Raw genomic sequence first — 12,544 nt, forward strand, 5'->3', positions numbered from 1 at the left:
CACAGTGTGTTCCTTTATTAATTATAATATTCCCTTTCACCTAATGTTCTTATACCTTTATTTATAAGCCAGCTATCCCAATGAAAGGTATGATAAAAAGCAAGATTCTAGCTGGGTCCCCTTGCCCAGTATAAATCAAGGGGTGGTGCCCAGAGCTCCGTTCTCTTGACCTGTTACTTAGTTTTTTTTGGGTATTACACCGTTGTATATTTGTTGTGTAGTGAACGTCGGGTTGTGGTCAGCATTCGGACACTAGGCAGTTCAGGTGCTACCTCTGGCCACAGTCCGCAAACCACTACAGCGGTAATGTTGAGCTGCGCACGCTAACATTAGCAACGCTAAATATAATGGTTCTTGTTCCACCACTGGCTCGCTTCGCTCACAGGAAAAAACAAAACATCAACCTCGTATGTACTGTACTGGCAAGCAGTAATGTTGAGCTGCGTACGCTAAAAAAAATACTAAAACTAACAGATTAAAATTAAAGAAATTAATGACTTACTTTTATGACCAGGACGACGAAGCTTGTGGGTCATTGGGGGGTGTCGTGACTGTGACGCAAAAAGACCTTACTTGAACTAACAAAGACCTGACTTGGACAAAGGTTTCCATGGAAAAGGATTTGTTGGAAAGGGTATGGAGAGACCACTTGAAGAGATAAGGGAATGGGGTTGGGGAATATTAACCCCCATGTGCAAACTTTCCATACGTATGAGTTCGTGAAATGAAATGAAGGTGAAAACTGGTTAAATCACGTTCTTTTCTATAGGAAAACATAGATTTTCTGTTAAAATTATTAAATATAATGTCTTTCATTATATATATTTTGTTAAAATACTTAAATATAATGACTTGTTCAAATTCGGTGTCACTTAACTCACGTATGTACTGTGAACGGTAACATTAGCAACGTTACCAACGATATGGTGATACACAGCGTTACCAACGTTACGGTGGAATTACTAACGTTAGCAATGATACGGTATTATTATCGTGTGTATTTTAAAGAATTTTTTCATATACCCTTTACACAATATATAAAAAAGTACAAAAAGGGTACAGAACCTAACAAAAACCCACCTAACCTAACCTAGAAGTTTCCAGGTCACATACCCAATATAATGCCCTTTGTTATATCACTTCACTCACGTTACGGTAACGTAGGACTGTTACGATAAAATTATATATAATGGTTCTTGTTTCGCCATTAGCTCGCTTCCCTCGCATGAAAATAAAACATCAAGCTCGTATGTACTGGCAAGCAGTAATGTTGAGCTGTGCACGCTAACATTAGTAATGTTACGCTAACATTACCAACGTTAAATATAATGGTTCTTGTTCCTTACTTACGATCACAGGAAAATAAAACATCACCCTCGTATGCATTGGCAATTGGTAATGCTGAGCTTTGCACTCTAACAAAATATAATAAAACTAAAACATTAAAGATAAAGAAATTAATGACTTACTTTTATGACCGTGACGTCGTAACTTAGGGGTCACGGGGGTGTTGTGACTGAGTCTGTGGTGTCTTAAGTGTTTTGCCTTAGATTAGCACAGCACTTGGAACACTGTAAAAGTTGGTATATTACATTACGTGATTTAAGAAAATTATCAACATTGGAATACACCAAAATAGTTTCAAGTATGGATTACTGAAGCGGTTACAATTTTCTAATACTTAGATCGTAAAATACGCAATAGACGTCACTTGAACTAACAAAGACCTGGGTAAATTTACAGTTTCATCCATTATGGGGAAACTGGAATAAAAATATATTTGTTGCATCAGAAATAGTGTAGTTCCAACGAATTTAACGTTTATTTTGACCGCAAACCATCCGATTTAGAGATTTACTATGTAATTGGAGTTAAAACAACAAGTTGTTCTAGAATGCAGAAAGTCCCTACTTCATCCCAACAATTATGGGGGACACCAGGTGGGAACCGGGGTTTTGGGTGGGGGGGGGGGCATCAAATGATATTTGCAATAAATGAATACTTATCCTTCCACCACCCCTCCCCCTATACCCCTACCTAGCCCTACCGGGGGGAGGGGGGGGGGCTCCGCCCCCCCTTAGGGCCACAGTGATTTTCAGGGCACTACTGAATCTAATAAACCCACCTAACCTAGCCTAGGGGCCCTGTACCCCCACCTAGGGGCCCTGTACCCCTACCTAGGCCTACCGGGGGGGGGGCCTCCACCCCCCCTGCGACCCCCCCTTAAGGCCACAGTGAATTTCGGGACACTACCGAACCTAATACAACCACCTAACCTAGGGCCCTGTACCCCTACCTAGGCCTAGCCACTGCGAGGGGCGGCCCCCCCCCCCCTTATAGCCACTACCTAACACATCCATCAAACCAAATCCAAAGTGATGGTACTGCTGTATACATCGTTATACTATCACCATTATAATATACTCTATAAATTAATGAAGCTTACTGTTGGTTCATCAAGATGTGCTGCTGCTTTGAAGAAAACGTGAAGCCATTGGGAAGGTTCCTTGACATGCAGGACAATTTTTATTTTGTAAAATTAAATTGTGTCTCTGGCACAATCCACTAGGTTTTCAATATTCCCCGAATAACTTACAACAAATTCATTGTAAGTTAGGAAACAGTCAGGACAAGAAGATGGAATTTCAACTTCTTGTGCAACATGAGATGACGTGCTTCCTATTACCTCCATTTCTAAGAACGAAATGAAATGCATGAGAAAGATGATGTATTGTGGCGCTGTTGTATTGTCGCGCTGTGATTGGCCAAACATGTATGACGTCATAGTGGATAGGCGCTGTGATTGGCCAAACGTGTAAGACTTTATAGTGGACTAGTTTGTCTGCAGATTATAGTGGTTACAGGGCTCATTTAAGCAAATACAAGACACAGTCAACAATAACAACAGACTTAGAAAAAATCTGGGAGGAAGACATGAGTAGCGTGAGTTTGATCGTCGATATATAAAGAAATAGGCATTTGCGACAGATAATATTTTACAGAAATACTACAAAAGACTTGCTTTACCCGGGAAATATATTATAATAATAGATTTATCATAATGGATGAAACTGTAATAATACCAAGACCTGACTTGGGCGAAGGTTTCCACAGAAAAGGGCTTGTTGGTAGGTGGGGGTAGGGAAATATTAACCTCCCCCCCGTGCAAACTTTACATACGTATGGGTTTGTGATTGGTTAACGGAAAAGCAACATAGTCTAGAGAGTAAACATAAATGAATAGAATGGGAAACTTGTCCACAGCAAGTATTTATGTGAAATCTGGGAGTGACAAGGTAATAACAAAATTTTAAAAAGTAATATATGAAGATAAAATGGAATGTATGATAAATAATATTTGATGGGTATATAAAATGAGGTGATTTTATAAGGTATAGGATAATAAAACGAGTAATACTGGTGTCAAACGTAATATGTATACGAGGGTATTACATAACTAATCAAGTAATAGACTTGAACAGAGCTGGTAGAGAGACGAATACTTACACTTTACGATTAGAGAAGAAGAAATCCTATAGGTGGGGGAAAAGTCTCTGCGCAGGGAGGAGGGGTTTTTGCGCAGAAAGTCAAAACCTTCTATGAACAAACGTACGTACAAGAGCGTCTACAACGGGCAAGTAGAATGAGAAAAATTAAATAAAAAACACTGCTAATGTTAGCATGACACGTTAACATTTGATCTACATTACAAGTTGGCAGCACTGGTTACTGAATTTATTCATGAGACATAGGCTGTGCAATGGCGCCTTCAAAGTTTATCCAGCTATACTGTTTTGTATTTTCCTCTGTTTATTATACATTCAAGAAGGTAATGTATAGAGCAAAAAAGGCTTGTTTTACAATTATACATCATTTCCCCACCCAAAACCATGAGTTCCACTGGGGGTCACCCATTATCGTAGGATATAGAAATATATACATTTCTGAAACTAATCATTTGCAACGGGAACGAGTGTCGTAATAATACCGTATTAAGACATGATTCGTGACTCGACGTGATTCGATTCGGCGAGACTTCCTTGGTATGAACAGAGCCTAATAAGAGGTCAATAATGTGTCTCTTTCGCAATCAAAGCTTGACTTATTGCAGATGATGAAACGTTTGAAGATCAACGGACACCGGTCGACTTAGACATAGAAATAGGAAACTATTTTTCTAAATTAAAAGATATGGCCTGCCCTAACCTACCATCAGTTAAAACCTAAATAGACCACTGTCACGACCCCGACAGCTTTTATCATTAATTATTAGCATGAACCAACATTAAATCATAACATACCTGTTCTAACTTGACTTTGATAGGCAAAACTAAACAGCCGTCTTAAAGCACACATCGTCTGCATGAAACAAATCCCAAATCAGTACAGTACAAAACACTACGGTAACCCGACTCTTAGATTGTTGTTGTTCCTTTCAGATCGTTCACAACGATTTATACTATTTTGGCCCGCTTTCCCTTACTTGTGATGTGCTACATTCATTTTTGGTTAAGGGTTTAAACTAATTTTCTAGAGGAGACATGATAAATTATGCTGGTCAAAATAATTTTGTGAATAATGTGGTAAAATAAATTAAAAGCCTAGTTATATAGAAAAAGATAGGCTCCTTTTCTGAACCTCTGAGTTGATCATCTTTACACCCATGTAAGTATTTCGGATATAGGGCATAAGGCTACATACTTTATTAGAAATATACACCAAACAATTACAAGCTCACTCAACTTTAGATTATATTCTGGAAATAAATAGTGTTATATCATAGCATTGGAAAATCTGAAGAAATATATTTCGGGATATAATTGAAGATCAAGTTCAGAGATGCTATAAAATAAATACTAGAGTGGTACTATAGAAGAAATTTGCAATTAACATAAAATAAAATAAAAAAAATAATGAAACGAGAAATCAGCAAGAAGATATAACAGAATTTTATATATGTAAAATACCACAATAAGTTATCAGAATTTCGGCCGTCCAAAATATCTGAAAGAATTACTACATATTGTGGAGTCAACAAATCGTGTTGACACGAGATTAGTTACAAATGGTTTCAAATTACTGGAACCAAAATATATGCCTACTGTCTACTGTAGGTTCTGGAGTCTTCAGATATCCAGCCCAAAGACTCTACAATAAGCTCCCACTAGACATTCGAAAGACTGAAAATATAAGGTTTCCAAGAGAAAACTGAAGATTTTCTTGTTTTCTAAATATTTCTATAATGTGGATTTGACAATAAACGAGCACTATGCAGTGTGACATGACGATGTCTTAGAATATATATAATAAGATGAATGTGAAGGTCCTGTAGAGAGTAGGGTTCACCTGCAGCATAATATTAGTATCATAATTACTTGCCAAGCTACAACTCTAGTTGGAAAAGCAGGATGTTATAAGCCCAGGGGCCCCAACTGGGAAAATAGCCCAGTGAGGAAAGGAAACAAGGAAAAATGAAATATTTTAAGAACAGTAATAACACTAAAATAAATATTTTCTACATAAACTAAAATAAACTTTAACAAAACAAGAAGAGAACTTAGATAGAACAGTGTGCCCAAGTGTACCCTCAAGCAAGAGAATTCACAGACAATAACACTTGGAGTAGATAGGGGGCAGTAGTGTAAATTCTGCCTACTGGCTTTAATTCAGAAATGAAGATATTCACCTTCAGGACACTTAAGAAATGGAGTGCACTTCCTATGTTGCTCATAATTCAACAATAATACTTCTGGTATAATCAACACATTTAAATTCATGTCAGGGGAACTATCCCAAATTATAAACAATATATGTATCAATCAATGAAAGAAACGAAGATATGAATTTGGTTAAACTAACCTAATATCTCTATTCTGCAAAATTACTATAATAATGAGCTGGGCATCTTTACAACATCAAAGCAATGAAAGTTAAACGGCTAATTCAAAACACAAAACCAAATCAATCAATAGTAAATAGAAAATACCCAGTAAAATAAATAAAGCAAAAGTTACTCAGTGCATTCCTAAGACCAGAGGTCTATTGCAAAGTTGTATAGCTTACGTGGTCTGTGACTTGAGTCATAGAATACGACGTACATAAATATGAGGAAAAACTCCCAATTCAAAGTCCAACGCACACACATCGAATTGTGTAAGCCAGAATGATATAAAGACTATATATATAAGAAGTGATCTAAAGGGGAATTGTATGGCCACACATAAATGTTCTGTAAGCCTATGTTCTGAAAATTGTGATGTCTTTAAGTTGAAACTTTTTAGTCCCTTTGCGGTCGACTGGGGTAATTTTCCTGGAATGCTTCTCCGGCCTCTCCTCTAGGATTGCCTCCACGACACCAGGAATCGTCTCTTCTCTTCTGGTTAGTGGTTCAGGGAAAAAATTGTCTGGGGGTGAGGCAGGCTTTTGACAGGTGGGTATGGAGACCTATATACTCGCTGACAACTGCGCAGTGAATGGCTGATCTCCCTGGAAATTCATCTGAGTTTTTTTTTTTTCTTACCCTGGGACAGTAGATGGTCTACATATGTAGTTGAGGCCTTTTTAAATGCCGTATCGAGTTTACAACTCGGGGCTTAATGGGCTTGTATAAAGTGAGTTTTATGCAGGTTTCATATTTATAGTACAAAGAATCAAACGGTTGTAAAGGTATTTAGCAAAGGACCATGTGCAGTGGGCCAAAATATATTTCCCAGACTAACAACCCTGATTAATATTATTATTATCATTACAAGCTAAGCTACAACTCTACTTTGAAAAACGGAATGCTATAAACCCAAGGGCTCCAACAGGGAAAAATACCCCTGTGCAGAAAGGAAATGAGGAAAAAAGTACTCTATGAGTAATGAATAATTAAAATACATTATTTAATGAACAGTAACATCAAAATAGATTTTTCATATACAAACTATAAAAACTTGAAAAAAAAAACAAGAGGAAGAGAAGAACGATAGAATAATGTTCCTGAGTGTACCCTCAAGCAAAAGAACTCTAATCCAAGACGGTGTAAGACCATGTAGTAGAGCAGTAAAAATGAACTACTTATAAGTTCGCAATACTTAAATTATAATCAGAATCATGATAAGTAACTTATTTATAAATTCATTTGCTTAAGGAAGAATCGGTGTATACACAGCGCATGTTGTTTGTTTCAAAACTTTGCCGCTGTGATATCACGAGGACAAGGCGCATAGCCGCAGATATCAAAGACAACTCTACCGTAGTCTACCCGTGCCTCGGTAGAAAGAAAACGAAAATATTACTTCAAGTAAGAAAACGGAAATATGGAAATATTTTGGATACCTATACTAATTATACATAAGTATGAAATACAATATAGAGAAGAAACAGTTAATAAAATTCTTCAGAAAAAGTTACAGTGAACTGAGTAGAAGATAAAGGAAAGCTAAAATAGAATTCAGGAAGTATAAAAATGTAGCAAGGGAGACACATATGGGTGAGAATAACGAAGGGAAAAAATGGAGGACTCAAAACACGATGATGAAATAAATATGATGGCACAACATTTGACTACACCATATCGAGGGTAATAGCTGAGCCAGGAAAATTGGCCAGAAGACAGAATTTTACATAAAAAGATTTAAATTCCTCCAAAAATTGTAATACCATTTATAACTTAGTGAGAAATCTTAATAAGACTGATGAGGTGAAAATTATTCAAAAATATAAAATACATGAAATCAGGGGTACAATAATCCAAGACTTGGCATTGATTTAAAGACTAGATACACAATGAATTTAAAAGAATTTATAAATTACTTTAACTATTATTATTATTATTATTATTATTATTATTATTATTATTATTATTATTATTATTATTATTATTATTATTAGCTAAGCTACAACCCTAGTTGGAAAAGCAGGATTGGCCTACTATACGCCCAAGGGCCCCAACCAGGAAAAATAGCCCAGTAAGGAAAGGAAACAAGGAAATAAACTACAGAAGTAATGAACAATTTAAATAAAATGTCTCAAGAACAGTAACAACATTAAAATAGATATTTCATATATAAACTATAGGAAGGGGATAAGCTATTGCTTGAGACTTACATAGGGTAAGGGTAGAGAGTGTAAATAGAGGATTAAGGAAAGAGAGGAAATTATAATGATGCAGGCTAGAGTAAACATAGGATACTTGAAAAAAAAAAATAACAGAGCACATTATAAATTTAGCTTCTACACTCGGGCACTGTATTGTATCTTATTTCTCTTCCTCTTGTTTTTTATAGGTTAAAAATGAACGATCTAATTTCATGTTGTTATTGCTCTTAAAATATTTCATTTTAGTTGTTGATTGCTTCTCTTGTTGTATATCTATTTCCTTGTTTCCTTTTCTCACTTGGCTATTTTTCCTGTTGGAGCCCTTGGGCTTGTAGCATCCTGCTTTTCCAACTAGGGTTGTAGCTTAGCTTGTAATAAAAATAATAATAATAATAATAATAATAATAATAACAATAATAATAATAATAATAATAATAATAATAATAATAATGAAGATAATAATAATAATAATAATAATAATAATAATAATAATAATAATAATAATAATAATAATAATAATAATAACAAGACTAGTGCCACTCTTTTGAAAACCGCATCTCACATTTATTTACTTAATATTCATAGATCATATTACAGTCAAACCATTAAAACGAACATTATCAGGAATTTTAACAGTCGCACAAAATATAAAACTGCGAACATAACTGATTTCTCCATTCACATAATACGGAAACTGCATAACTAAAATAAACTTATAAAAAAACAATAACAAGAAAAGAATATTGTATAATGAAATTCAACATATAAGTTTCATCGCTAACGTAGGAAATAAAACGTAAAGATATACACTTTAATAAATCAAATTTGTAAACACGAGTAATATTTATTTTAACACACTCCTGATTATTATTAAGAAAATTCTTTCTTAATAAAAAGGAGGGAATTTCTTAGCTTCAAAACAATGTCATAAAATAAAAAAAATATTCTATAAAAGATCAACTTAAATAGTTAAGCAAAAATTCCGATTCGTGCTGACTACAGACAAATACTAGAAAAAAAGTGAGAAAAGTTTAAATACTACAAATTGAGATGATATTGTAAAAAGCAACCTTAGAACTGAATCATGATTTAACTAGTTTAAAGATCGCTCATGAATGGTAGAGGCTAGGGTCAGTGTGGCCTAGTAGTACAATGCCCTGGAAACTGACCATATATACTTATGATCAGCGCCCAAGCCGCCTTTCTACCCAAGCTAGGACCATAGAGAGCCAGGCAATGGCTGCTGATGACTCAGCAGATAGACCTACAGGCTTCCCCAAAAACTCCCCATCCCTAGCTCACAAAGATGGTGAGGTGGCAGATACAGCAAGAAACTATCGAGCTTGAGCGGGTCTCGAATCCCCCATCCAATAGATCGCCAGATAGGAACGTTTCAAATAGGCATTATAAATCTATCACTTTAAAAGCCCTGATTAAACACCATAAACTAGTGTGATTCTCAATTACATAGTCAGGAAAGAGATTTGACCTGGAAGTGTCTCAGCTACGTCAGATTCAGCCTATGAAATATTCAAGATTTAAAGGTTTAAAGGCCGCTCATGAATGGCAGAGGCCAAGGGAAGGTGACATTACCTTTGCAAGCTGGACAATGCCTTAAAGACTGACCATATTTACATATGAGCAGTGCCAAAGCCCCCTCTCCATCCAAGCTAGGACCAGGCAGGGTCAGGGAATGGCTGCTGATTATTTAGCAGGTAGACCTAGGGGCTCCCCCAAACTAGACCCCCCACCCATTCCTTAGCTCACAAGGATGCTAAAGTTGCAGCCATTAGAGGAACTAACGAATTTGAGCGGGACTCGAACCCAAGTCTGGCGATCACCAGTCAGGAACGTTACTAAATAAGCTATCAAAATAAGTCTGCTAGATACTCCTAAGGAAGTGTTCATATTTGCACGTTTATGGTCATATTTTCCAGGGTCTATAAGTACACCAAGGGGGCATTTTAATCTTGAAAGATGGGTTTCTTCAACTAAAATGAATCGCCTATCTTAATATCACAATTAGGAGTGAAATGAATAAAGACTTTTCCATAGTGAAGGGTTCCTATTTACAAAGATCACCTTGCATTTATGCAAGGATAGTCTTTGAGTCAGCCCAACACACTATAGTTGCTACAAAGATTCTGGGCAAATTAAGCCCCACCCCTGATGACGTCATAGCCAAAAACGTTGTCTCCCCCGTTAGCAGCGGTAATAATACATACCCTTATAAATTTCAAACTATACTAACTTATAACCTTTTTAAGAGAATGAGTTGTGACCGCTGTTAACGCGGGAGACAACATGATCGGTGCTTATTTCGCCAGGAATCACAGCTGCGACTTTGGGGAAATATCATTCCTGGAAAGCAGAGCATTTCTTAAAAAAATATATTAACCTTGAACATAGCAGAGCTCCCATTAATTCCAACCAAGGTAGAGCAACATCCTTAAAAGGTGCTACTCGTGGCTAGTGCAGTGGAAATGTATTTATCTAACATTTGCAGATTGATCCCAGCCCGGGACCGTGAGTTTAAGCTGTTTACTGGGGAGGCCACTGCTGTGGTTGGGCACCACAGTGGGGGGTTGGGCTTGCCCAGCTGACACTCTGGTGAGCATCTATTCGGATGAAACTGGAACTAGAACCAGACACCTTTAACCTTTACTCCGGATCTTGAAGCCACTAATAAATCTTATAAGATCCATCTTGAAGAGGAGCTCAGATATATGCATTCTTCAAAACCTCCTTAACTAATCGTTTAGACATCTTGAAAGACGTAGGTCTAGCTGAAAAAAAGGCTATCTCTATGAGTCTTACGAAAATAGCTTCTGTTGATAGTCCATAACTTTAAATATCTAGTATTGTCAGCCATCATCTGTTATAAATTTTTTAGTTCCTTTATCAGCAATTCGTCCCTTTATAAACCTGACCTCCAGATTTCTTGGATAAGAATTTTAGCATGCATTAAGAAGGGAGTTTTAAAACCCAATTGGATCAAATATCTTAGAAATGATAAGAAAAGTGCATTAGTAAACACTAGCTTGACTTGGGTTATTCTATAAAAAAGAAGATGTATGAGAATAATGATGTCATAGCAATCTTAATTTTTGTAGAATATTTAAGAACTTTAAAGACTCATTGATAAAAACCCTTTGTTATTGAAATAAAATAAAACGTAATCATTCAATTGTAAAATAACTTTTCACAATTAAATGTTCTATTTTCTATTTCTTTCCTTATCTATTACTTTGTAGTTTCCAGAAAAGCTTGCATTTTTTACTAAGATTCTGCTCTCTTCATTCCCTCCTTTTAAACTCCTTAATCATCATCATCATCATCACCTCCTACGCTACTGACGTAAAAGGTCTCAGTTATATTTCGCCAGTCGCCTCTATCTTGAGCTTCATAGTTCTCAACCACGTAGGCCTGGGTCTTCCAACTCTTCTAGTGCCTTGTGGAGCCCAGCTGAACGTTTGGTGAACTAATCTCTCTTGGGGAGTGCGAAGAGCATGCCAAAACGATCTCTATCTGCCCCAGACCATGATCTCATCCACATATGGCACTCGAGTAATCTCTCTTATAGTACTCAAGAGAGATTACTCCTTAATAAATCAAGTCAATTAATGTCGGATGTTAAACAGCGACTTGGTTGCTGGTAAACGGCATAGTAACCCCTCTAAGAAAATCTCTAATGAAGACGAGGAGTTTTCAAATATTATTTCTCTGTGAATTCTCACCATAACGAGTCAGCATAAAAATAGATATTATTATTATTATTATTATTATTATTATTATTATTATTATTATTATTTTCATTCTCACTATTCATCATCATCATCGTCATTATTATTATTATTATTATTATTATTATTATTATTATTATTATTATTACTAGCAAGATGCTATAAGCCCAAGTGCAACAGGAAATATCCCAATGAGGAAAGGAAACAAGGAAATAAATAAACGATATGAGAAGTAATGAGCAATTAAAATAAATTTCAAAAGTACTATATAAAAAAAGTGCTTCAATACTTTATTGAATTTTAGAAAATAAAAACATTTCCTCTATCAGCTATACTCTGGGTACTCATCTTTTTTTTCAAAAGTGACATAATTCCCCACCGTTCTCTGCATTAACATTTTGCTCAGAGAAGCACCTGAATGGAGACAATATTAAACAATTTTTCTTTTTTGTTTTTTTAGCAACTCTTATCCTTAACGCCACGGTTGGCCTGGAAACGACAATATAGACCGCTCTACTTCAAAATTGCCCAGGGCTTTATTATGATCAGAGACAATGGAGGGATGATCTATGGAAGCCATTCACCAAAGAAAAAAATAAATCCGCGCTCTAGGTGCCACTGCCACATCAGCGCTATCTATTGTCAACGTGCCTTACTAATTTACAAAAGAAAAGCAACTTGCGGAATTTGAATCCATATTTAGAATAATTCTAATTATT

The 12,544-nt window shown here is 36.0% G+C and overlaps 2 protein-coding genes across 3 annotated transcripts in view; both read right to left on the bottom strand.

The window, feature by feature from the left end:
- Positions 1-4,452, bottom strand: part of LOC137629531 (NAD kinase 2, mitochondrial-like) — a 101,587-nt gene extending 97,135 nt beyond the window's left edge. Inside the window, exons 1-2 of one of the 2 annotated variants that reach the window (XM_068360937.1) lie at positions 4,302-4,435; positions 1,470-1,571 (exon numbers count right to left, since the gene is read on the bottom strand). Coding sequence is in view for 1 of the 2 variants with exons in the window: in XM_068360936.1 (XP_068217037.1) it covers positions 4,302-4,365 (64 nt within the window). In the remaining variant the exon portion in view is untranslated. Of the gene's footprint in view, positions 1-1,469; positions 1,572-4,301 lie in introns of both variants that reach the window. The other variant, XM_068360936.1, reaches the window with a different exon arrangement.
- Positions 1-12,544, bottom strand: part of LOC137629047 (uncharacterized) — a 613,817-nt gene that overhangs the window by 439,354 nt on the left and 161,919 nt on the right. The window lies entirely within an intron of this gene.

The sequence above is a fragment of the Palaemon carinicauda genome, chromosome 37 (assembly GCF_036898095.1).
Source record: "Palaemon carinicauda isolate YSFRI2023 chromosome 37, ASM3689809v2, whole genome shotgun sequence".
Taxonomy (NCBI): domain Eukaryota; kingdom Metazoa; phylum Arthropoda; class Malacostraca; order Decapoda; family Palaemonidae; genus Palaemon; species Palaemon carinicauda.